At 43.4% G+C, this 27,618-nt stretch overlaps 1 protein-coding gene and 1 long non-coding RNA gene across 2 annotated transcripts; one reads left to right on the forward strand and one right to left on the reverse strand.

The window, feature by feature from the left end:
* The first annotated feature begins 232 nt into the window (after positions 1–232).
* Positions 233–5,800, forward strand: LOC148685357 (uncharacterized). The gene is made up of 2 exons (XR_015950604.1): positions 233–582; positions 2,367–5,800. It is a non-coding gene; the product is annotated as an uncharacterized LOC148685357 (long non-coding RNA).
* Positions 5,801–6,669: 869 nt separating this feature from the next.
* Positions 6,670–20,410, reverse strand: TEKT2 (tektin 2). Its single transcript, XM_035118317.3, has 10 exons — positions 18,106–20,410; positions 15,917–16,084; positions 15,312–15,437; positions 14,427–14,632; positions 12,954–13,097; positions 11,682–11,796; positions 10,473–10,580; positions 9,342–9,485; positions 8,785–8,864; positions 6,670–7,167 (listed from the first exon to the last, which is right to left on the reverse strand). The coding sequence occupies exons 2-10, from the start codon at positions 16,070–16,072 to the stop codon at positions 6,954–6,956; spliced, it is 1,293 nt and encodes a 430-aa protein (XP_034974208.1). The 5' UTR covers positions 16,073–16,084; positions 18,106–20,410; the 3' UTR covers positions 6,670–6,953.
* Positions 20,411–27,618: the final 7,208 nt, after the last annotated feature.

Raw genomic sequence — 27,618 nt, forward strand, 5'->3', positions numbered from 1 at the left:
TGTAGCCCACCGCAAATTATAAGTAGAGCACAACCACAATTGTGCCTGTAAAATTCCACATAGACACGTGTATGAAGGTACCAGGTACATAACGCCACCTAGTAGAGTTGGGCGGGTGACTTTGCATCTTGGGGTGCTCTCTCTTGATTGGTTGATGAAGTACTGCAGAAAGGCTGATCTTCACTTCACTCTGTCAAAAAGGTATAAAAGCACTCTGTGTATGCCCATGGGTCGGGCAGAATGAGGAATGGTTTTTTCCCTACTGCTCCATATTGTTTTGCCGACAAACCAATAATAAAATTGTTCAACTGCCTGAGATTTCGTCTGGTCAATTTGGGAAGCCAGTCATCCACCTTACATTTCTGGTGCCGTGCGTGACTCGGATGAGGGCATTTCCCTGAACCAGAGGCAGTCCCCTTTTGCCCCACTGGACAGGGCGCAGATTCCTAACGGCGCCTCTGGTCTGGTGCACACCGGCAGACTTTTTCCGGAGGATCAGAGGTGGCCCTTGAGTTTCCGTGCCCTGGACGAAGAGGCAAAAGGACCGAGGTTGGAAGGGAAGAACAGGAAAAGCCGGCTGGGGTAAGTAGAAAGGGAAAAGGTACCTTGAAGGGAATTGGCCCCCTTTAATGAGGGGAAGGGAGATCCTGATCACATCTCCAGCGTGTTGGTAGTACTCAGTTAATCAGAGGTCAACTGGGAAAACCAGGCGCTTTGGGTAAGAGGCAAAAGGGAGGAGGAAAATGTGTATGTTAGTAGTCAGTAGGGAGGAGGTCCCTTGACAAATAGATACTTAGGAAACAAGGAAAAACTGGGAGGTAGAGTGTGGTAAAGTGTCCAATGCATGGTATGTGTGGCAAAGTTTGCAGTGTGTGCTGTGAATGAGGGGATACTTTACAGGGCCATAAATGGGAGGAGTATGGTCAAGAGGAGGGAAAAATGTGATTTCCCTAGAATTCATGATAGATAAATTCAGAATGTCATAAAAGAAATTTAATTTACAAGTCCTGCCAACAACAAGTTCAGAGAAAAAGGGTGGCGCAAACCAGTATTCCCCCCCCCCAGAGAGAAGAAAGGCATTTTGAGAAAGAAGATGAAGAGAAAGGCAGTGGTTAAACAGCAACAAATAATGGCTCAAGGACCAGTGAGGAACCAGAAGGGGTTCAAAGGTCACTGGTGAAGGTCAGTTGCTAGGACGGAGATGTCTCGGTCAATGTAAAAGAGGAAGGAAGAGTGTTCGGAGAAAGATGGGACAAGGGGGTCCCAGCAGAAGAGAGTTCGTCGGTTTGGCAGGCATGGCAAGGAGCCATGGTCAAGGTGACTTAAGAGTTACCTGCATCTGGACTTTGTTATAAACATAGGCACCCAGTATTCTGTTTTTAAATATCCTTGAAACAGCCCCAAAAAGCCAAAAGAAGCATCAGACTGATTTTATGCCTAAAAGGGCTGTACAAACAGACAGCGGAGGATTGGTTCAGAAAAATCATCTCTGCAACCTTTAAAATGCTATTCACCACACTAGAAATGAGGCTACCGCCGCACAGGATACTGACAAAATGCCAGTAATGGTGCTCAGAAAATGTTTTCATATGCTTCAGCTGGCTTCAAAAGAAAAGAAAAGGAAAAAATCATGTACTTAAGTAGTTCACAACGCAAGAGACAATAGATTTTATTTGAACAATTAACATCTTTTCCCCAAGTCCTGTTGGAGCTGTGCAGATTTTAATTTTGGGGAAACTTACAAGAATGGGGAAAAAGAGACATTTGAGTCCTTCAAAAAGCAAACTACGTTTAAAAAGGGTTTTACCCTCCTACCTGCAACCCCATTTCATATGTCTTTGTGACAGCAACATGTTGGAAAAATTGTAGAACTGCATATTTTAATGAAATGAATGTTTATCAACTAAAGAATTCAGGATAAGGTAGAAGGAAGTTATACTGAATGGAGATTTGTGTGTAAAGACATTGTCTGTTTGAATCTAACACTACCATTGGAAGACAGGCTGCGAAAAATCTCAAGCAGTCTCTCAAACCTCCGGCAGAGATGTGTGGCGTAACCCCCCTTATTTGGTTACACAAGCGATTCTGCATGATTTGTATTTGCACAACTTGCTTTCTCCTGCAACCTGCACTTAGAGACTGTGGCTGTGCCTGGCTGGTGTTGCCATTTCGGACATTCTATTGTGTGACATTGTGTGACCAAGACCGTTGCTGTGAAAGTAGGGAGAAAAAGATGTTATGCTTTGGAGGTCCACATTTCAGCTTACAAAAACACTACTGCTCTAAATGCTTTGACTTTAAAAATTTTATGTCTCACGGAAACAGCCCGTTGCTACAAAGCAGCTGTAAGTTTTTTCTTCTTCTAGAAACCACAAGACTTTGCATAATTTGAAAAACAGGCTTCAGTATCCTAGCAGAACTCAGCCGTCGGCAGCTGGATGGGAGGCAAATACGGATTTAAAGGACCCCTCCTTAACCCTGCACATGCATGAAGTTCTGTGGAAGGAAAGAGAAACCACGGGGAGATCCTGAAAGATGGACCAGACGTGGAATCCTGTTGCAAGCCTTGTGAAATTCGGCAAAGACTGCTGTAAGGCACTGCTGCTATATCCCAGAGATGACTTCTCAACTAACTGCTGCTACATCCCAGAGATGACTTCTGTGTGCCAGACACACCTCAATGTCCAATACGTGGGACGCACTACCTCGGAGAGTTTGGTGGTGGACTAACCAGCAAGAAGTTCTAAAACAGCAGCGGCAGCTACAAGGACAATCTCTCTCCCCCCCCCCTCCTTTGTTTTTTATCTACAGGAAATCACTCGAGCGAAGAGCGTGTAGCCTTGCGGAGCCTGACACGATGGTTCCAGCCTGACGCTAGCGAGTCCCTGAGTGAATCCTTGAAGGAAGGGAGACGAGACCCTCTTCATTCCTAGGTGGTGAGGTATCCATTCCATCCGGTGAAAGTGCCTGAGATGACCCCCTGGATCCACACCCTGCTGTACCTAATCAGGAGTGGGTACCCAGCGCACGGTGCACCAGTTTCCCCTTGCAGCGTCTGACCGGCAAAAGACGCCCAGCGCATGGGAAACCGAAGTAGCCCCTGCTGTGACACTCCGGACGCTGTCACTCGACGCACGGGTTGAGGAATGTCCATCTTATGCAGCACCAAACATCAAGGAGACAAGGAGACGCAGTAAATCTTAGACCCTTATATATGTATGTATGTATGTATGTATATTTGTATGGGAGGCATCAATTGAGTGGGACCCACAGTAGAAGTCTACCTGCCCCCAAAGCAGTATCCTTAATTTGGAAGGAAGGGCAGTGTACCTGCCTCACTTGAGCGAACAGACCCAAAACAGTTTCAGAAATTGAACCATGGGGTGGGTTCCAGCAACTCCCTAGGTCATACAGATATGGGGAGGGTTCCAGCAACTCCCTAGGTGATACAGGGCTATAGCTGGGTTGGGGATGTAACTGGAAGAGCTGGCCAGGTGCACCCCTCAGTTCTGGCTTTGGAAATGATGGGAGAAGCTTCTGGTAGTCCACTGATATCTAATGCAAGCCTCTCCTGATTCTGGCAAACTGGAACAATAGCCATTCTTTCTGTAGCCAAATGCTCAGCTAGGACAAACCTCCAATTGTTATATATATATATATATATTCCTGGCCTTTAGAACTGTGTAGGAACTTTTGAAACCCACTGATTTGCATTGAAGCCCAGTACTGAGCTGAGAGAGAACTGTGTATTTTCCTGCTGACATAAAGTTTTGGAAACAGTGGCTAAAGCCCCTTGGCTTTTAGATTTCCAGCAACTATAGTATCCTAGTATCTCTGAAGACTAGTGTGGCCATTATAGATTCATGGCCCACCTGAGAGAAAGAACCCTTTGTTGCCAAAAGTCTGTATTGCGATTTTTTTGTGTGCCTCAAATGGAAATGCAATGTAGTAGAAAGTGGCACTTGTGCTTCGACAAAAATGATGTTTGTATAATGCAAATATGTGTTCCCAGTTAGGTCTAACACGAAGGCTAAAAACTTCAACAGAAAATGCTTAGGAGTTATGGAAATAGATTAATCAAAAGCTGAACCAGGCTTAAATTCAGCAAGCATTTTTACTCTGCTTTATAGCATCAAGCTGAAGCAGAAAAAAAAAAAACTTTCATGGTTATTTTACACTGACAGTTCTGCAGACTGAATGCCTTAATCTACAGGCTCTCAGAGTTTGTGTATAGCCCTATGAATTAGCTGATGGTGTCTATCCTAACAATGAATTATCCTTTCCCCCTTAGGAAAGTTTCCAACCCCATGTGTATGTGTGGTAGCATTTTTAAGAAACTGCTTAGTAATGCACGTTATTCACAAGTTTTAGAAACACTAGCTTGTATACCTTAAGTTAAGAAGTTTCAAAATGAAGGTCTGAATGTGCCAGGTAACAAAATTTAGGTCAGTTTGTAAAATATTTTGCTATTTGATTTAAGAAAAGCAATGTACTATGTCTTTAATGACTGCTAGTTCCTGATCACAGCCGGAGGTTCCTGGAACCTTTTTAGTTCTGGTGACACTAAGAAACATTTAACAGCCTTGGTCAGGTATTTTAACTGTTCAGTAGAAAAGGCAGCCCCCACCCCGAAGTTCTCTATCTGCCTTGCACTATTTCCCTGGAAGTCAAAACCTAACATTTGAGCAAGCTTCCAGTTAGCCTTCTTCTGCCCTACATACCTCTTTGCAGCCCAGCAATCTTCTGAGGGCTCTGAACTAGCATCTGTATACAACCAGAGTAAACGTGTTGAGAGTGATGTTAAAAACATTAAGAAGCAGGCTGATTTGTACCACAAGGTTAGCCTAGACGGTGCAGGTCTGCCCAGTGTATGGAGTTAGATTAGTTCTTGGCTCCCAGGTTGGTCATAGTTAAAAGAGATTCTGCTCATAATATTAATTTTCTTTCTTATTGTCTTAGCCCTATGCAGAACCTTGGTCTGTATAAAGCTTCTGGTAGCCCTTCTGAGACAAGCTGAATAACAAGCCTGGGAAAAGTCAGCAGAAGCTTCCTCACTTACTTTGCTCTCTGTTGCCCATCCTTTGGCCTAACATTGGAGCATGGGAAGCTGCTGGCTCCTCTGTAGAATCATAGAGTTGGAAGAGACCACAAGGGCCATCCAGTTCAACCCCCTGCCAAGCAGGAAACACCAGGAAACACTGTAGTGCGATGGGTCAATCAAATGGAGATGCAGAAACACACCTGTTCTTCATCTCCATATTGAAGAGGAGGGAATATAGGGTGGCAATGACCAGGGCCAGAATAATCCTGGTCAGGCCATAAAAGCAAGAGGAACTCCATTTTCTAAATCTCTCTGCCTCTGATAGAAAGTAAATTAGACAGCACTTTGCACACAGGCACAGCATGTTTGCACATCTAATGCAAAGATCTAACCACACACAGCACTTCTAAGAAATTCTAGCATAAACCACAAGAGCAAGAGGATGTAGCCCACCGCAAATTATAAGTAGAGCACAACCACAATTGTGCCTGTAAAATTCCACATAGACACGTGTATGAAGGTACCAGGTACATAACGCCACCTAGTAGAGTTGGGCGGGTGACTTTGCATCTTGGGGTGCTCTCTCTTGATTGGTTGATGAAGTACTGCAGAAAGGCTGATCTTCACTTCACTCTGTCAAAAAGGTATAAAAGCACTCTGTGTATGCCCATGGGTCGGGCAGAATGAGGAATGGTTTTTTCCCTACTGCTCCATATTGTTTTGCCGACAAACCAATAATAAAATTGTTCAACTGCCTGAGATTTCGTCTGGTCAATTTGGGAAGCCAGTCATCCACCTTACATTTCTGCACTTCCCATTTGTCATTTTTCTGTCAATTTTCTTATCAGACTTCCTGTGATTATAAAAGTGATGGGATATTTGCACATGTGCAGGATAAGAAGCCTTTTTTGTGTGTGTGTGCAAATTAATTATCCAGCAAGAAGCAAGAGATTGCACCATTTGGAGTATCAGGTAACAAAATTTGCCTTTATAGAAGAGGCTACTTTCTACATACACTCACACATGCATTGCTGTCCTCAGTCCTAACAAGCATGGGGCATTATTAGAGTTCCAGCTATGCCAAAACATTTTACACATCATGTGTCAGTGAGGAGTGTGGTCATGGGAGAGGTTCAAGGGCCACACAGAGTTGCTTTGAGCACTGCATGTGATCCCTGGCCTGAGATGCCCTAAACCTACTATTAGGCATTACAAGTATAGGCCATCATAAAACAACCACATATAAAAATTTAAAATATTTACAAATAAACATCCTTGTAAAATATATGAGGATTTTCATTGGGATTTCTTCCTGCTAAAACTCAGCAACCCTTGCAGTTACTTCCGGGTTAATGTCAGACAGATAGAACCCAATATTTTCATTTTGCCATTATGTTGCACTACCCAAAAAAGGGGATAGCACACATTTGCGTAGCTGGTTAGTAGAAAAGGATATGGTGTCCGGCACATTCAAAGAACATCCACAATGTCTTATCATTTCTGGGGATGTTTAAATATCTGCCCTTGACGAAAGCTGAGGGGAAAACGTTCTGTTGTATTTTTAAACCATAGAACTTGGGTTCCCCACCAAATTTAAAGAGATGCAAAAAAATCAAAGAATGAAAGTATTTGATGTGTCAGAAATACTGTCGCTGGGGACAGATTTATTTATTACTACACTTTCTTGGAATACCAAAGCTGTAAACAAGGGGAAGTTTTATACAACCTTTGAGAACAGAAATGGGTCAAAAGGGAGAAGGAAAGTCATGTCACTCTTAACATGAGACAGATGTCATCTGCGCTTGGCATGGAAGCAAGTCACTGGGCGGGGGGCAGGGACTGTGTCACTCACTTCCCAAGCCAATTCTTTCTTCAGCATTACTCAAGGGATTATACATCTCATGCCATTATTCTAAGCCAGTTCCAGCTGTCGGCACTTGAGGGGTGAAAGAGTGCGATTAGTGGTTCGGTTGAAGGTGTCCACCTCAGGCACAAATTTTTCAGCAGGGATCGTCAGCTTCCTCCTGATATCCATGCACTTGTTATCCAGTGTCAGGGAGTTCAATTTGAAGACGATGTTTGCCTGGATACGGTCCAGGTGTTTGTAGAGAGCATCCAGAGCATCCCTGAGGGAAGAAGCCAAGGTAAGTTGAGCAGGGGGTTGCCTCCATTTGCCTTTAAATCAAAGCAAGTCCTTTTTCCTTTGGTGTGGTTGGTGGTAACTGGGAGTGGGGCAACACTGATTTTCCATTGCAAGGATCTCATTAATCATTTTTCTATCAGGTATAAGCAGGGCTGGATTTGGGTTCGAAGAGGCCCAAAGTTACTGAAGGTAATGGGGCCCTTTATATGTCCAGCTGTCCTTTGTCAACAACAAATTGTTGCTGTTTTTTGTGTTGAATGTAGGCACCCTATATATAGAAATGAGCAAACCAGTGATATTTTAGGGAGCAGGCTAGCAGGCAGGGCCCATTATTTACATCATAGGAGCCTACACAACACAAAACAATGTTGTTGTATGTAAGCTTTATTTTATTTGCTTTTTATCTTATATTTTGGAAATGTACATCCAGGTTTTCTTTTCCTTTAATTTTTTTGTGGGGCCCCAAGAGAGTGGGGCCCTAAGCTATAGTTTGTTTAGCTTATACATAAATCCGGCACTGGGTACAAGTTACATTTACAATGGCAGATTATCTTGGAGGAACAAGGATCTGTCTCCCCATGGCAGGGCCTCCCTGTAAATTGTGTAAGGAACCGTTTTCAGCCTAAGGGCCGCATTCCCTTCTGAGCAATCTTCCAAGGGACACATGGAAGAGTAGTGGATGGGATAAGAAGCAAATGTGAGGGAGCCACAAATGTAAAATTTGCCTTTGTAGGCTAGTTACTACATACTCCATCTATCCAACCAAGCAAGAGGCATTATGAGAGTTTGGGAGCATGGTCCAGCCAGGCAAAAGCTTTTGGAGTGCAGTTTCCATCATCCCCAACCACTGGTTATGCTAGCTGGAGCTGATGGGAGCTAGAGTTCCAGAACATCTGGAGGGCAACAGATTAGCCACCCCTGGTGCAAAAGAACAGACTACAGGGAAATTGTGTCTGACTTCTATGGTAAGCTTATGTATTATAAAATACATGCGAAGTCTTGAATTTATTATTGTGGACTTCCTCCTGGGCCCAGATATTGACAGGTCATCCCAGGCACTGGAATCCAGGAGATGCCATCTTGCACCTATCACCTAAGGATCATGCACAGAGCCCACTATTTTGACCTAATCATTACCAGCCTTTGATATAATGCTGCAGTGTGAAAGGCACATTGGTGCCGCATCACAAAATATTTGGGGATTATGCTCCTAGGCTGTATAAAATCAGCTTCCCATGTTCTGTTTTCACTCATATATCTAGGCAAAATAAAAAAAAATCCTTCAGTAGCACCTTAAAGACCAACTAAGTTTTTATTTTGGTATGAGCTTTCGTGTGCATGCACACTTCTTCAGATACACTTGAAACAGAAGTCAGTCCCTTATGTATATATCTAGGTAATCTTAGTGAACAACCATGGCCTCCTGCAATCTAGGCAGCATAATCATATATCTAGGTAATCTTAGTGAACAACCATGGCCTCCTGCAACCTAGGCAGCATATGCTGACCCAAGGCCACAACTTGCAACCGATGCTTACTTAAAAACAGCCTATTCCCTTTCTCCATTGAATTTTGATTTTGTTTTTAGGGAGGTACATACTGTAACTGTGCCAGCTTCTGATTCAGACAAGCAATGGTGCCTTCCAGCTGATGCACCTCATCTGTCAGTCCGTACTGAGCCTGAAAGCCAAGGACAAGAAAGGGACGTCAAGCTTCAATACGTCACAAATGGTAGCTTTGTCAAGAAAAGATTATTACTCCTGGGTTAAACTGTCAGCTCCTCTTAATATTACTGCTATGGTCTGGCTTCTGCAAAGAAGCCCAAGAAGCTTCAAGGCTACGGCTTATTATTATTATTATTATTATTATTATTATTATTATTATTATTATTATTTCTATACCACCCTCCAACTGAGGATAACAAGCAGTTTACAATATAAAAACACAAAAATACATTACACAGTAGCAAATAAAAGGAATAACACACACACCCAGCATGAATGGACAGGGGTGGAGCAGTAAAAACCTCCTGCAAGCAGCCTTTAAAACGTGCTTCATGCCTTCTCTCTGCCTTGCCTTGCCTCTGGTGCACAAGGCTAGCAGTCACTCCTGTCTGCCCACAATTTTTAAGCTTACAGAGCTAGAGGTTTGCTGTACCTGGTCACGGCAAAGCTCCGTGTTGGAGCGGTAAGTCCGGGTCTCCAGACGAGTATGAGCCAGTTTCAGATTCATCACCTTTGCCCGGATGTCATCCTCCAGGCGCCTGATGTCCTCTTCCATTTCAGCAATTTCTTCTAGGGTCTGAAAAAAAGCAAGGACACCATGGGGAGAGAGGCTTAGAATTGGTTGCCAATTCAGGAGGGGCACATGCAATGGCAGAGCTTTGCATGCAGGAAGTCCCAGGATCAGTCCCCAGCAGCATCTCCAGGTTGTGGGATAACTGCCCTGAGACCTCCAGGTATAGGGCGGTATATAAATTCAATCAATAAACAAACAAACAAATAACCAACCAACATGCTTAAGTCTAATTAATGCATGAAAGGGTTAATACAATAGAGTAAGCTCTCCTGCTCAACTTAGCTACTATGGCTCATCTTTCTTGGGGAAAGGGCTGCACTGACACATAACCAGGCCTCTGACAGCCACGTGACAAAGTGGGTGTGACCCAAGTATGAAAGTGTGGCAATAATTGTGGTTCTCAAGGCTGCCTTCCAAAAAAGGGGACCTGCAGAAGCAGTCAGAAATGGAATGGAATACTATTTTTAAGGGAAAATGTATCACAGACAAATTTGGGAGAGTTTGGGGCCCTAAAAAAAGCATTTAGCAACAAAGTGTCACAGTGAGGGACTTACAGAAGCAGCTAGTAAAGACTCGTCTGAAGACAGCCCTGTATAGAGAAGTTTTTTTAATGTTTAATGTTTTAACATATTTTTATGAATGTTGGAAGCTGTCCAGAGTGGCTGGGGCAACCCTGTCAGATGGGCAGGGTATAAATAATAAAATGATGATGAAGAAATAGGCTGTCCCTAATTTCATCAGAGAAATGTTGAAGGGTCTGAAGTAGGTCATGAAAAAAGCCTCCCTAACCCTCCTTCAGGCACCGGAAAATAAAAGAAATCCCCTCCAAGACTGCGGATGATAACACTCTGAATTGTGGAAGAACCTTAACATAAACCCTTCACATCCGAGGGAGACTCTGCACTCAGAACAGACATTATATATGTGCAATTTATAAAAAAAAATCAAAAAATGTGCAGGACAGATCTCCAATGCCAGCTAAAGACTTACATTCTTCTCTTGCCACCTCAGCTCATCAAGAGCTTGCTGCACTTCATGAAGCCTCTTCCGGAAGGCAAATTCTGTGGCCACGCGCTGAGCTTCTAGTTCGTTCTCAGTCTAGAATAGGAAACACAAATGGTCATAGCCAGAGGGGGGCAGGGAGGGGCAAGCTGCCCCCCTAAATCAATAAAAGGAAATAAAAATACATCGCTAACTGAGGTTCTGCCCCCCACCCCCAACCCAAACGAAAGGCCTGGCTCCTACTAACAAAAATCATGGCTATGCCCATGGAAACACATATAAAAAGTTAGGCCACTATCATAGTTTAATAATTGCACATAGATTGAGAAAGCCATCCCTTTGCAATGATGTATACTGGCTTGGCAGTTGGCCAAACAGATTTTACAGGATTTTGAAATGTAGATGGGCACAACAGGTTTTAGAAAGGAAAAAAAGTTGAACAAGTGTATATGCCACAAACAACGATTCCTCTTTCAAACCACTTTTACTTCTCAAAAAACAAAATCCCAAGTTGCATCCAGCAAAGTTGTTCTATTAGCACAAGGACTACTACTTGCACAGTGGAACTTTCCCTCCTGCTCCCTCACAATGAGCCCCCCACATCTGTTCCAGGGATTCCCCAACCCTCTGGAGCAGATTTGGGGAAGGGGGTGAGTGAGAGAGGAGAGGGAGGGGGTCGTTCCATTGCACAGGTGATTGCACAGGTGAAGGTTGTTGGAATAATCAGCCTTTAATTAAACAGCCTTTCCCCCTTTCCTCCTTGCTTCTGCTGGATCCAGTAAAGGTTGGTGATCCTGAGCAAAAAAAGTTCATTTCAGCAGTATAATTTTAGGCTGCAGGGATCCATCTAGTTGCTGCCATTGATAAATCATTAGGAACCAGAAAGCTTTGCCAATGAATGCAAACCACTAAAAGATCTTCCAGTAGATCCAGATCAGACGTTCAGTAGATTACTTTGAAAACAAATCACCTTAATTATGGATCTACTCACAGCCTTTGCCAACCTGAAGCCCTCGAAATGCTTTGGACTATAACTCCCATCAGGTGGGAGGTGTGGTACTTCTTAGGACTGATGGGAGTTGCAGTCCAAAATACCTACAAAGCACCAGGTTGGCAAAGGCTGCTCTATAACATACAGTAATGTATCTTCTCCATCAAGAGCCTTCCTAGGAGCCAACAGGAAGCCGTGTGGTTTACCTGGGCAATGGTGAGGGCCATGGCTTCTCGTAGATCTGAGGCTGCTTTCATTTCTGCCTCTGCTCGATCCTTGTTGTATGTTGTGATCCGATCCCACTCCTCTGGAGTGAGAGTTCTACAATAGGCAGAAGGAAAAGATGGCCTGGTTGTGAGAATCAGTTTTTCACACACACTTTCTCCCTGTATTGCCTTGCATATTTTTAAACTGTGTGTCTGTAGCTTTGGAAGCCAATGGTCAGAAAAGAGCATATAAATAAAGTTTAACTCACCCACCCACCCATGCAGTGCACTTAATAAAAGCACGCTAAGCTACCAGTGTGCCAAATACTTCTTCTGCATTTTTTTCTGACCATTCTCCATCAATTAATGAGGAAATAAATGACATTGGGGAAAATACCAAAGAGGATACAAAATTCAGTGAAACACTTGGGGTTTTGATGTACTTCCCTTAATTCTGAGTGGGCAAGCGGCTGTTTGTATGACTGAGTGCCCTTCCCTTCATTCTACAAATCTACTCTCCGGCAGTCTGCACTCTGCAGCACCCCCCCCCCCAACCTGCATATCTGTCCTTCCTGTAAACCTCATGAAGTCCTTGGCTGGGCTTTCCTCTAAGAACAGAAGGTAGGGCTGTTGCCGCTCCTGGGCGCTGCTTGGTTGTTTTAAAAAACGAGACTTTACTTTTAAGGAAATCATTACAGAAAAAGTAAAGGTAGAATGACGTACTTTTTAAGAAGATAAAAGGAAGCACTTTTTAAACAATATCGGTGAACACATTGATTGCAGGTGCTTGGTAACTACTTTCACCAGTTTCCTACACTTCAATAAAAGCTGAGGGGAAGACATGATGCTAACTCCGCCCATGGGAGAAGGCCAAGCAGCTGGGGAGGCTGCAGAGGGTAGGAGAGATGTTTAATGGGAAGAAAAACACATCCCACCACAACCCACAGTTACCTCACAAGGATGAGACCTAATTCCAAACCTACCAAAAGTGTGAGGAAATTATAAAGCACCCCGTGAAAAAGGCAGAAAAGCAAAAGCCTCTTTTGTGAGAGAGGGGCAATTTCAATAAGTTGCAGAGTCATTATGGGGGCTCAGCATAGGCCTCCAGTTGTCATGGCACACCCTGCTCTGGGCCTCCAACAGGAAGGTACAGCCAGGGCACTAGGGAAGGGGCACCTCAGTTGCCACATTCTGTCTAACAGGAGGGCTGGCCCTGAGATGAAGGTGGAGTTCAAGACCTTTTGATGGTTGTTGCGCAAGACACAACCTTACCCAATCGGCACTCGGGTAGGATTGACTTTATAGGAGATATTTGGAGAGTTGATATTGAGGGAAACACAGGTCCGGTCAATCTCCACGGCTTCCGTTTTCCCTCGATGGGCAAAGTTCAGCTGCTGGCGGGCTTCCTGCAACAAGCTATGAATGAAAAGTGGGGAGGGGGAGGCAAAGGGCAGCCATGAAGGGATGCAAGAGAATATTCAGGTGGAAGTCTCCAGATTTATTTCCCTTTCATTTTGTTTAGCAATCAGCAGTTAAAACTCCCATAAATTGTTGGCAGTGCAAAAAGCCTCCCCTCTGTAGCAGAACATATTGTCACATGATGTTGCCATGAATGCTGAACGCAGAACACGATATACAACTGTAGCTGTGAGACTTGTAGTTTAGTTTGCCTACAAGACAAAGTCCTTGTATCACTGCTAGAACTTCTTTTAAGAAAAACAGGAATTTATAGTTACAATTACAATCTCCCCAAATCACTTTAAATCTAGGATTGTGTAAACAAGACAATAAGATGCTAAAAGGGAGCTGAACATGATGGGGAATGAGCCCCTAAGTAATTAGGGGGGGGTTGATTATCCCATTTCTTTCTCTGTCAAATAAAAGAAGTTATAAACAATGCAATGGCCTTTCTCTTGGGTGTGTAATACTAGATGGCGTTTCAGTTTGCTTATTTTCAACTGACCAAATATTAGCAAAGATATAAAAGGTGTTCTACAAGATACATTGATATAAAAGGTGTTCTACAAGGTGTTCTACAAGGTACATTGAAAAGCTGTTGCAATGTGGGAGCCTGAGTTGTCAAATGTCCAGCTAAATTCTAACATCAGCCAGTAAATTTATGATTTTGGGTACTAGAGATAATACTGTTCCAGTGATTCTTAAAAAGTGTCCCCCTATTGTTTTAGAATTGCTTTTATAATATATAACCCTAGAAGACTTTTCAAAAGGCAGGATATTAACTGACAGCACAATCCCAACCAAGCCAACTCAGAAGTAAATCTTACTGAATTTAATGGGGCTTACTTTCAGTTAAGTGGGGTTAGGATTGCAGCCAAAGTAAGTAAATAAATGAAGTATGGCATGGCTTACAAGGTTGGTGCAATTATTACAGAAATAATGTATGTGATGCTCAAATGTGTTGGAAATTTGAAATGCACTGTAACTACAAACATCTAAGTATTGTTATGCAGTGCTTTTTTTCTAGAAAAAAATGGTGCCAGAAATGGCCCCTCATTGCCTCTTCCCCCCCACCTGCCTCCCTCACCCCCAACCCCCCCCAATGTGCACCCTACAAGCCCTGCCCTCCCTCACGTCTCCCATCCAAAGTCTGGCTATATGTCATTCTGCACCATTAAAACAAGTTCTTTGTGCCTCCCCCGGCATCCCACATTGCACTTAACTCAGTTCAATGCCTCAGACACAATTCCCATATGTCATACTTTACCACCAAATCTTTTGACTCACCAGAGCTGCTCAAAGGCCTCGCTCACTTTCTGTTGAAGATCTTTCGTAGTAGCATCAATCACCTCCACCTCTTTGTGCAGCTCTTCCTCGACAGGATCCTTCACCACATCGATGTCTCGGCGACTTTCCCGCAGAGTGAGATTTTCAATGGCCACATCCAATTGCAAGTTCTTAGCCTGCAGGGCACGTTCTGCCTCCTCCTTCATCTGAAGGGAAGAAGCAAAAATAAGATAAGGGGTTGATCTCCCCTTCCCAACTCCCTCTGTGGACATCATGTCAAGTGACATAAGTTTGCTAATGAATCAGGTTTCCAATGGGAATGCTTTGCAGGTGGGCCAAGCACGTTCTGACACATAGAGAAGAAAGCTGGGTTGCTCAGCTTTCATCTCAAAGAGGTCACTGAATTTCCTTCCATCTTTAGCATCACAGAAACCATTGGTTACATGCCATCTACTGCACAGAACCACCCAAACCACTTTTTCAGCACACCAAAATTGAGTTGCATGACCTTTGCCCTTCATTACCGCAATTCATATTATTCTTTCTTCTTTGGCGATCACTCATAGCCGAGTAAGATTGTCTTCCATGCACACGCTTTTAACAGTGAATCTGTAAGTGCACATGCACGCACACTCAGCCCAGATAAAAGCATAAATAATCCTTGCATACCACAGAAATGCCAGCGGCCTCCGATGACCTTCATTCCAAGGAAGCCAGATCCAGGGCATGTGTTGGGACCCCCTGAGACCTCCCACCCCTGAGAGACTGGGGTTCACCTAACAATAAGTTGTGTGAATTGTTTTCATACTTCTGCACACTATCCTGGAATCTCCTGGTGAAATTCAGTTTAGGAACACCATAAATGAGTAAGTCTGCACTACATACTTGAGTCAAGGCATAGATTTCCGCGTCGATGTCCGTGAGGCATTTGTCCAGAGTTTCCTTCGCTCGGTTGACGACTTCGATCCGCTCAAGAAGGCGTGTGCGGTTGTCATATTCATCCCATTTTGTCTGGAGAAGAGAGAGGCAATGGTTTCAAACCCCGCTTTCAGAGAGGGCACCAGCAGCATGGTTCTTACAGGAATAAGGAAGGCTAAGCTCAAGACTGCCTTTCCTTATCTTGACAAGTTCCTGGCCCATTCTTTAGACATGTACATTTCACACAGACATGCTAGCGTGGAAATTATTTGTGAACAACCTTCCCTTGGTTTTGTGAGAAAAGGCTGAAGCTTCCTTCACTCTACCTTCTCCAAAAACAACAACAAAACTCAAATGATAAAATTTCAGTTACAATTCAGGATGAACCAATCTGCCAATTTTGGTTCCTCATAACTTCTCAATTTGTATTTCTGCTCTGCCTATTCAGCAATGACCCCATGCCCTCCTCGCCCCACCCCACCACCATCTCCATATTTCGGAACTCAAATTATCATTTTAGTTTGTTTGCTTTTATTTGGAAACACAGAAAAGAAGCTCAAATACTTGCCCACCTGGTTATTTGTTTCATTGCGCAGGACCCGGCCCTCCTGCCTGATCTGGTGGGATGCCAAGCGCTGTCGCTCAGCATTGGTTGAAATGAGGTCAAAGTGGGTGCGCCAGTCTGGAAGTGTGTACCTCTGGCCGGGCTTCACACTCAGAGTAGCCATGGCAGCAACATTCTAGGAAAGACAAAAATGAAGGAGACACATTCAGAGATACTGGACTCAGGGGCCAACATGCTTGCTCAACACATAGCAGTCTGCTATGCATTACACTTTGTTTTTCTGAATTACAAGCAAATGTGTTTTTTTTTGGGGGGGTGACTGTGACTTTTATTTTGCTTAACAAAATTTACAGACTGCTTAATAAACAAAATCTAAACAAACAATAAACAAAAGCTTGCATAAAATAGTAGAAAATACTAGAAAAAAGCAATCAAACTTAGTCAGGCTAGCCTCCTGCCTGGTGAGGTGGTAGCCTTGGTGATGAGCTATTAAGGAGAGCAAAGGAATGGGCTCTGTGGGAGATGGCAAATGCGTGGATAGAGCCGCCTCCCGCAACCCACATGGGAGTTAGAAGGGAAAAGCCAGAGGTGAAAGTTGAGTTTTAGTAGTGATGTGAGCTAGAGGAAAAAGCAGTAAACTGGAGAGAGAGTCAGAGCAAATGACTTCCAATGTCTCAATTGAAATACCTTTGGTTATTGGGGGTGGAGTACAGGGGTTGAGGACACTTATCATCTGTTTATTTTTATTTACTAAACATAGGTCAAACAAAATTCAAAAGAGCAAAATCAGTTCTCTATCCATTTAGGGCAGTGCAGCTGATGCAAAATTTCCTGGAAAACACACATCCTTGCTTTCAAACTTTAAAATGTTGCAGAGGCTAAAACTACTGCCATATTCACTGACCTCTTTCCATCTACCTCTTTTCAGTTGTCAATATGTACATTGAATAAACCTGTATAAAGAGGGTTGGGAAGTCTATTGTCCTTCAGACATTGTTGGACTACATCTTCCATTATCCCTGACCTTGGCCATCTGGTTGTGTGTTATGGGAATTGAAGTACAACATCTGGAGAGCCACATGCTCTCTACCCCTTGCTATAAAATTTGTGACCCACTGAGCCAACAACCCTCGTTTTGCTGCCTAGCGCATGCTCTTTTTTTTTTTTATTCCTGCCCGTTCCGCAATGCTGCTCATGATGGCATACATTCTGTTATCCAATCCCTTTTATCCTAACAACAGCCCTGTGAGGTAGATTGGAGCAAGACAGCAAGAAAACCAAGCCCACATTTACCCTATGACAATCCAGAGCCGAGTACGGATTGGAACCCATAGTTCATTAGTCCTCGTACAAGAAAACCTCTACACTAATCTGAACCAATTGTGGGCAGCAAAAATGATGTTCAAACTGCTTCTTCTCCAGAGGGGAGCATTTTCACGTCCATAGAGATTTCAAGGGGGCTCCCTGTAACTCTAGCTGATAGGTGATAGCATATCTTCAGAGAAGGTTGCTGTAACTTTCACAGGTGTCAAATACCTGATGTCATTATGATGTCCGGTGACTGACAGGTGGCTGGCCCCACCCACCTGCAAAGTTTGTTCTGGTCTATCCCACCAGGCAGGTCACAAAAGATATCTGATGGGCTGCTTCAGGTGGGGTGTGCCATGGTATTAAAATCCAGGGAGAATGAAGAAAAAGTAAAACCTCTCCAAACTCTCTCTGCTCTAAAGAACTATGCCTTCTGCTCCTCCTGCCTAAGATTGGTGTGTATTCTGCAACAGCCTGCTTATCCCTCCCTGTTAATGTTAAAGGCAGCTGACGAGGTTTCTTCTCCCACCCTGTTCTATTTGCAAAAAAAAAAAAAAAATTTAAAAATCACACACACACAGTCTAACAGACAGCAACATGTAGATGTTTTGGTAGGGCCTGTGAGGAAGGAGGAGGAGGTGGTGGTGGCATTTGTTTTTGCCAAAATTTATCAACCTAGCCTAATGAAATGTTGTTACTGGTAGGAGAAAAGGAGGGTACTCTGCCCAGTAGGAAAAGCTGCAGGTTCAGATGTGGAAAGATTTCGAAAGAAATTACTGAAGACAGAAGTGGGAGGTGACAACGTGGATGCAGAACACAATTTTGACTTGCATAGAAAGAGATCGATCCCCAACAACAACTGTCTCTGCCCTTCCATCATCAACTCACCACTCCTATTCTCCAGGCAGGCAGTCCTCCTCTCGCATCCGCTTCCTACAACTGTTCTTCTGTGTTATCAGCTTGGTTGCTAAGCACGCTTTGTGCCTGTTGCCAGGCAGCCATTCTCAACAGAAGCCAATCAGAAAGAACCCCCCCCCAAGTGTTTACAAAGGGGGCGGGGGAAGCCATGGCAACCTGGAGATCTGAAAAAGAAAAGGCTTCAAGGGCTGATGAAACTGATCAGATCACAGAAGAGCAGGCTGGGTTACTCTCACCCTGCCCATCCGACTCAGAGGTTACAACAAGGAGCAGTGGATTTGAGAGGGGCTCAGGGCAATAAATGCCTCCCTAAGTGTCTCTGGTGGGTTGCCCTGTTGTCTTGGTTTAATCTTGCATATGTGTTTTCAAGATCAATGGAATACACCTATATAGCATCCCTCCCCCAAATGTGTTCTTCTTCTGCAGGGCTAGTAAAGAGGGAATAGTTTTTCATAAGTAAAGCCTATATATTTTTCGTAAGTCCTATATTCCAGCAGTGAAATCATCTTCTACCAAAAGAAAGAATCTTATTAAATTAGGCTTTTCTAGATGGGTTGCCAGAGAGGAACTTTAACAAGGATTCAGTTGTTGGCATCCATCTGCCTAGAAAGACAATGGAGTGTGTGTCTCCAGAGGTGAAGTCAAACTGCTGTTTTAGCAGCACCAAACTGACCTCCCCAAGCCTGAGCAGTGGATATGGAGTCCTGGGCTGCCCAGATGACAAACCCCTCTTCTTGGGCTCACTGATGTGGTTGAAACAAAAACAGGGCAATATGTTTGGCACCAGCTCGGATGCAGGAGTCACTGAAAGGAGGTGTACGTAGTGCCATCCAACTGTCTTGGGGACTCCACTCTGGATTTGTATAGGCTTTACTCCTTAGCCTTTTCTTCTCCTGGAGATCTCCCGCAAGGCAGTGGAGGTTTAGGATCAGAGTATTCCTTCTCCTAGATGGGCTACCTTCCCAGTTGACGAGCCCCATCTGGCCCTCACTTCCCTCTACAGCACAAACAAAAATGGCCTTCTTTACCATTGGACCCACTATTGGTCTTGTCCGCTCAATCCTCCAGAGCCTGTCTTTGCATGCAGGGAAACTATCTCAGCAAGGGTTATAGACCCCATCAGTTTCCCCTCACCTAGACTATCACATGCTAACAATTTCTAGGAACCACAGGTGAGAGCTGAGTGCAAGGTGTGGACCAAAGGTGAATAACTACCAAAGAAAGAGCATGTGTCCAAAAGTACTACTCACCCTCCCCTAACACCCCATACACCCAAGGATTCAGTATTGGTACAGATCTTCAGCCCAAGATTGCTGGGAGCCTCAAGAGTCACACATGCCTTTCACACTGCGACTCAGAGCTGGCCCAACCATTAGGCAGGGCAAGACCACAGCTTCAGAAGGCATAACACCCCCACACCCCCGGTGACACCCCTGTAGGCACCCTGCCTGCCCTGCTGCCTCCACCAGAGCTTGCCCAGAATTGATGTGATCTTACGTCAAATTGGCACTGATAGCAACGGTGCTTCTCTGCCAGTAACGGATGTGGCAGGATGTGCTGTGGTGACGGAGTAGGCCGTGTTGACAGCGGCAGGAGCAGGTAGGTGGTGGTGGGAGTAGCAGCAGGGCTGGACGGCACTTCCCATTTCACCTCAAGCTACTGTGACTAATATATCATGTGTGAGCTGGGCATTCAAAAGTGTGCAATATTCCAGTATCAATGGTGGTTCTGCATTTGGGGAGGAACTCATAGTTCCATGCTAGAGGACATGCTTGCATGCAGGTCCTAAGTTCAGTCTCCAGTATTGCTAGGTAAAGGAGTAACAGGTAATGGGGACAAACCTCTGGCGAGCCACTGACAGTCAGAGCAGATAATACTGAACTAGCCAAGACTAGTCCTGCTCCAACTGCACTGGATACCAATGGGTTTCGTTTCTTGGCCCAATTCAAGCTGCAGCTAAGAACCTAATGGTATGCTCTCCCCACTCATCTGAGGGTCTTCTCTGTGTGCTCCTCCAATGGAGAGGTTGAGGGTGGCAACAGAAACATGGGTCTTCTCAGTGGTGGCTCCCTAGTTGTGGAATGCTTTCTCCAGGGAGGCATGCCTGGTGCCATCTCTATCTTTTGGCACCAAGCAAATACACTGTTATCCACCTAGGCCTTTGGAGTTTATTTGCATATTTTTAGCAGGGTGGGGGCAAGCTGGATTTGCCCTTATATGCATGTTGCGAGTATTTTAGGATATTTTAATTCTTGTATTATATCTGTCTTTAGGCTTTGTTTTTGTAAGTTGCTTTGTGTTCCTTTTTTGCAAAAAAGGTGACTATTAATAATAATTAGTCTTACCTACCAGAAGCCTGCTTCCTTTGTTCCCCATGAGGAAGGATAGCAGTTATTGGTTGAACCATGCAAACAGCCTACATAAACAGCCTGGTATCTGAAGAAGTGTGCATGCACACGAAAGCTCATACCAAAATGAAAACTTAGTTGGTCTTTAAGGTGCTACTGAAGGAATTTTTTAATTTTGTTTCGACTCAGACCAACACGGCTACCTACCTGTAACTAGCCTACATAATAGTGACAGTCTGGAAGCAGTCTGTCTTCTCACCTACTCCCATTCGTGATTGTATGCAACATGTCATTTGTTTTATACATACCTTGGGGTTCTGCAGAGCAAAAATACCTTGAATGATTATTATAGGTCACTGATGCCCTGCAATTCAGTTTTCTTTTAGATTCAAAGTGGCTGGACTACTAATAGCACATGCTAATCAATGGGTGATCAAAGCAGGGTATCTTCATGCTATTTGAATAATCAACTTGCACATTCCTGCGGTGTAGGAGAAGGCTGTGAAGTGGCTTGTGAGGTGTGAGGCCAAGAAACCTGGAAAGGAAGCACTTTTGAATCTGGCCAGGAGATGCGCCCTTAAGCTTTCATGGGGCTCGTTAGCAGAAGGTGCAGGTGCACTGATTTGTGTGCTTGCTTCTGTGGCCTTACACTACTTGACTGAAGATGTATAATATGACAACACAGGTTTCTAGCATTCTTCCTCCAAAAGAATACAGATCTTGTGAAAGCATGGAACTTCCCTCCAGTTAGGTGACAGAACACAGCGAGAGCATTTCCTTCACAGTCGCTAATGGCTGTGTGTAATGCCATCATAAGAGCTTATAAATCTTTCTTTCTTTCTTTCTCTTTCTTTCTTTCTTTCACGAAGCAGTTTTTCAGAATTTGGTGCAACTAGGTGTAAATGATGAAACTGAAACTAGGAAGTAAAGCCTTAGACATTAAAATTTCTTATTGCTTCCCATCCCTGACAATCACCATAACCAAAGTCTGGACACAAACTTGAATTCTGGAGCAAAAGCGTATTTATTGCAGTTATTAGTGAAAGTTACACTTCAAACTGAAGCAAAGCAATGCTAAGTAATTGTTTTACTTAAAAAAAAACAACCCACAACATAGAGTCCTTCCAGTATAGAGAAAGTGGACCAAAACAAGACAAAACATAAAAAGGAGTGGAATCTGTCACAGAAAAACAACTTTGGGGACAGATTTGGCTCAGGAGTTCCATGACTGAATTATGTACGGTTACATACTTGTAAGCGACAGAACATTAGACAAGAACAGAAAAGTGTAACTTCAACTGACAGATATGACAATGTGTTTTGTAACACAATGGATTGACCCCAAAAGATATAACTAGCAACAAGTCTGGGAGAAAAAAACAAACCCTGCTTGTCCAGTATTTATCTGTACCCTCAAAGTATTTTAAGGTGAATTCATAACCTAACTGGATATTCAAGACATGGTGACAGAATTTCAGAGGCACTACCATGATTTGATACAACATAACACATCAGGTTACGCTGGGAATCAGTGGTGCCCAACCCATTTGGCAAGTGTGCCGTAAATCAAAGTATGAGTAGGTATGTGAAACCAACTTCCCCACTCCCTCTCTCTCCCACCCCCAACCCCCCTACAGTGCCTGGATGTTGTTTTGCCTCTAGACCAGCTATTTTGAACTATGACTCCTATCAGCTCCAGCCAGCACAGTGGGGATGGCTGGGGCTGATGGAAGTCGTATTCCAAAACATCTGCAAGACACCAGGTTAGGGAAGGCTGGACTAGAATATTCAACAGAGGAGCAGACAGCATCACAGTGCTGGCTAGAGAGGCAGCAAGGAGTGCAAGTCCAACTATCTCAGCCAACCTGGTTTTGCTGTCCACGTATGCCACAAACTCCCTCCTGCTTATACCCTAAGTGGTATGCATGCCACTAACCATGTGCCAAGGCCATTTTATTTATGGCAAACATTGTTATTTCTATGCAAATATCAGTCCAAGTTGTGTGTGTGTGTGTGTGTGTGTGTGTGTGTGTGTGTGTGTGTGTATATATATATATATATATATATATATATATATATATATATATATATATATATATAACATTCTCCTTTTTTTCCTTCTCCCTTGGCTGGAAACATTGTCAGAGAAAATTTAGAAAACACACACACACACACACACACACAATCACACTGACAAAAAGTTTGGCAGACTGGGTTTGGGAAGTCCCTCAGAATATCTGCTTCTGTGGCATTACAAGATTGAGACCTATGAGAATGTAAGACCCCTGCTGGATCACGCCCAAGGCCCATCTTGTCCAGCATCTTACAGTGGTCAACCAGATACTTGTGGGAAGCCTGTATGAAGGACCAGAGTGCAACAGCACTTGTGATTCACAGCAGCGGGTATTCAGAGGCATCCTGCCCCTGACAGTCACTAACCTCCACCCTGTAAGTTAAGACAGTTGCAGGGTCGGGAGAAATTTATGCCACTAAAAGCAACAAGGACTGACTTGTGTGCCAATTCAAGAACGCTTGGTCCTTAAGTAGTTAAGATAGGCTTACAAGAACCATCCTCTTCCAACAAAGTGTGTTAAGAGCCAACCCAAGTCTCGCAAAGCTGATGGATATGTAACAAAGTTGAAAACTGTAGAAGATGACAGGTTGATATTTAACCAAACTGGAAGAAAATGCAAAGATAGCTAAAGTTTTGGCAAGGGCAGTAAACTTGGCGGGGGTAATGAGTGAAGGGAGCAGTGGACACGCCGCTTCTGAGTTAAAGAGTTAAGTTTCTAAAAACATACTGAAATACAGATTTGTTATATATGTGTGTATATATATATATATATTTATCTATATTTTATATAAACCAACCCTCCCACCCTATCCCCAAATAGTTGCAGCTCACATTTGCAATACAAAGAGGCACACACGGTCAAGGTGGTTTAATAAGTAAAAATTGTGAAGGCTTTTACCAATGCACTTGCCATCCATCTGTCCACCCAGGAAGGCTAACTACAATAGTCCAGGTGCAACAAACCTGCTTTACTTCAGCATACTTTTGTTAAGGGGGGGGGGGGAGAGAACCTACAAGAACACCCAGAGATTTCAAACACATCCTATGCTTCTCTCAGAAAGCAAAATGGCAGTTCCCCACAAAGCAAGAAGTCATCAGAAATTTGCAACCAAGGGCCTTAAGCTGAAGTGCAGCACCAACATGTTCCTAGGAGAATGTGAACCTATAGCTGGCCTACAGCGGGATACAGTACTTAAGAAATGTGTCCCTGCAATGGCACACAGAATAGTGTTGACATCACCAACACAATGCCCCACACAAAGGCAAAAGGGCACCTCCGATCTGCCATGCTATGTATTTCTTATAGTGGACCAACTGCTCAGTGCAGACCTAAGCACCTCATGGACCCACAGTGAACGGAATGTCTTGAGGATGGAGCTTACATTTGTCCCCCTAACTACACACACGCACAAACACACAATGTTAATACTATACTGTTACACAGTTTAAAGTCTGCCTTATTAAGGAAACTGCTTGAAGGGTCATTTCTCTCATGGATATAGTTTCCATACAGGAATACCTTGCATATACCACCTGTCCCCTGTAACATGAGACCAACATGCATAGGTCCATGTGCAGATGCATGTGGAAAGGATGCAGTGATTGGCAACAGGTTCTCACTGTGTGTGGATGTGGTCAAATAGACATCCGTGTGCTTGTCACATGTAGCATACATACAATTCTCTTAGACAGAAGGTACCCAGTTAGCAGTCATGCATGAAAGAGCCCTGTGATCAACCTACATGTCTTCTTCCTGTCACCATGGACCATCTGTGCCAAGCCGGCAGAACCGAAACCTCATCAACCCCTGCCCCTTAGTGTGGACAAACTGGAAGAGCAATCATCCAGGACACAAGTCATTTTTTAACACGGTGTGCGGGGGGAAACTCAGAAAACTTGCCTGACCACATGACTGTGCAATAAAACATAATTTCAGAATCCATTTTAATTTTCAATGTGTATTGGGGATAACTGACTTGTGAGAATGGTTGCTAATACATACTTCTCAGGTCTGGTGAAATGGCATCTTGCTGTTTAAAACACAATGGCCACTCCCCACAGGTAACTTAATGATTCCACATGTGCAAATAAATTCATACTCAAGCAAGCCATATCCAACCTGGAGTCCAAACTCCTAGATCAAGTCAAAGCTGAGCTGAGAACAAAATACAGTCTGTAACAGAGCCAATAGTCAGAAAAATTGACCCTAAAGTCAAAGCTAGAAAACATTTTACTGGAAATATTCTACTTTAGCATGTACTGAAATCCCTTAACAATTATCCTTCATAAACTTTGATTCAAAACATTTTTTTCCCCAGTGACTTAAATTGTGATCTAATTTAGCATATCTGACATGTGTACACAAAAGTATGCCACATTAATTTTATGTATTCTATAAACACATTTTCCCAATAATCAAAAGTATTAAAACTAAACCATTTTAATCAGGAGGGGAAAATCATTAACACAATTTATGTTCCTAGGGATAATCATCTGAAACAAAAACTTAATTACACTTTGAAACTAGCATTGTAATAATTCATTGTGTTGCTTATTTTATGAAAATGTATTTTGAGAAACAACATTATCCAATACAGAGAACATTTCCATGGAGAAATGTCCATGTACCTTCTAATGAGACTTTTTTGCTACTTGAAAAATGAAAAATCTATCATATCACAGGCTTCAAGAAGTTCCATCAAAAAAGCTGGAGATTTGCTTCTCCTAAAATGAGATATTGAATAGGTCTGAACCCACCCACCCCTCAAACACACACACATTGTTGCTGGGAGGAGGAGTAACTGTCAATAGTGCTCATGATTAAAAGTGGGATAGTCTTGCCTTCTGCTGCCTGCATTTCAGAGAGTACAGCTTGAAACTTTTCTTAACAAAAAGCTCATTCCTTAAATGTAGACAAACAGATATGGCTAGACACAGCCAATACAGTGAGTGAGTAAAATCTTTATGTTGCTCCTGCTCAAACCTGACATTCAGCAAGCCTCTTGGCCTCAGTGATTAAGTCTGGAGGAACAGGATACTAGAGATATAATAGAGGAAGGTCATACTCATGTCCTGCTTGTGAACTTCCCCGGGGCATTTGATGGAAGTAGAATCTAAACTAGGTGGGCCTCAATCTGCTCCTGCCAAACACGTCTTCTGTGCCTGCATTTTGCTGCAGAATCCATCTGAACAATTCCACTAGTATGACCCAGTGTGCCTGTGGAATATGCATGTATTCTTCTCAGCCCCTGCTTCTTTCCTGCAACCAAAGTTTTCTGACTCTACAACAGGTCTCCTTCATCACCCTGCTCCACTATATTCACCGCACAACATTCTTACAAGTCCTCATAATCCACCTCAAAAAAAGACTACCATCAAGCCGAGTGTACAGCAAGCACAAAGGCACCATAAACAAAGGAATCAGTAAAAATGAGCAACATGAAAGAGAGAAGGCAGATTAGATCAGTTCATGTTACTACTCTGACTACATGAATTCATAGGTAATGGACAGCAGTAACCTTAAAGTCACTTAAACAGATACCCAAAAAATTAATGGGCGGCTATTTTAAAAAGCAGCCTTGTGGGCTAGGTATTGGTAAACTGAGATAAATTACTTAACGCCTCACACCAATGCAACTGAATTCTAAGCAGGGAAGTGGCTCAGGGATAATGCAGTTACAAAGGCACCAGTTTCTTGCTTGTTTGAAGTGCTTCCTAGTATATGCTGTGGAGTGCAGGGAGGAACGAAGCAAGAAATAGGTGCACTGTTCAAAGCACAGAATGGAAAGCAAGACAAGGATTTTGTCACCATAGGGAGGATTCTATGGTTTTTCTCCTGTCTGAGACCTGGTTTTTCTCCCAGCCTGAGACCAAGAGGGCTTTAAGCTTTTTCTTAAGAGCATAATTTGTTCCAAGTAAAGGATTGGCACAATGCTCTCCATTAGCTTTTGATTGGCTCTTTTGAGAAACAAATTGTGGCCTGGGTACTAGTAAACTGGGAAAGTTATTTAATGTTTTGCAGTAAACTTTGAAAAGATTTAGTCCCGAAAGCAATCTTGAGAAAGTAGGGTTCAGCTCCGAAAGAGCACCTCTGAGTCCAGCACACTTCTGGTAACAGAAGAAAAGGTACCAGGTCAGGAGCCGAACCTTTCTGTCAGGCTTCAGAGCCAGCTCTGCAAAACTCTGCTGTATGGTTTCGGCACCAGGTCATGTCCAAATCTGCTGCATCTGACTGGCCCAGCTAGCCTGTGCCTCTCCCCTCAACATTGCACTTGCATTGCATCAATCAATGCACATTGGAAAAGACACAGAGATGTGCACACGCACATGGGAGGGCACCATGTTTATGGAGTGTACATATATGTTTATATGTGTATATAATATAGACATGAACACATTTTTACAAAGGAACCTCTAAATGGGGTAGCCAACATGGTGCCCTCCAGATGTGGCCTCCCATCAGTCTCAGTCAGCATGGCAACTGTCAGGGATGATGGATATTGCACTTAAACATCCTGAGGGCATGACTTTGGTTACCTCTGATTATAGAAGCATGCCACACTTGTCCGGAGAGCTTGGAGTGGGTAGGAAATGATTAATGTTTTCCTCTCTTGAAGCTGCAAATAAATTTTAAAAGAAAGGGAGAACAAGACATACAACAGCTAATAAGGCCAGACCTAGCAAATGGTCTCCACACAACTAATGGTACAGCTACTACTGAAGTTAAGCACCTGCGGACCTGATCAGTGCTCTAGATGATGACTGAGACCCTATCTTAAGAGTGAGGCACACATATGCTTCCCCACCCCCCACCCCCACTAGACAAGCATAATAAACCAAACACAAAGTAGATTTCCTACTAAAGGAGAGCCTGCAAAATCAGATATAAGTCACCAGGAAGAAGCAACTCCTCTAATTTAAAAAGCATAGGAAGCTATGTTGGTCCATCTAAATAACAACAGCAGCAGCAGCAGCAACAACAACCCTCTGAAGTCCACAGTTCAATAAAGGTATTTATTATTAATAATTAAGGTGTTAATTAATAATAAAATAAAAATGTGT

The sequence above is a fragment of the Zootoca vivipara genome, chromosome 6 (genome assembly GCF_965207765.1).
Source record: "Zootoca vivipara chromosome 6, rZooViv2.hap1.1, whole genome shotgun sequence".
Classification (NCBI taxonomy): domain Eukaryota; kingdom Metazoa; phylum Chordata; class Lepidosauria; order Squamata; family Lacertidae; genus Zootoca; species Zootoca vivipara.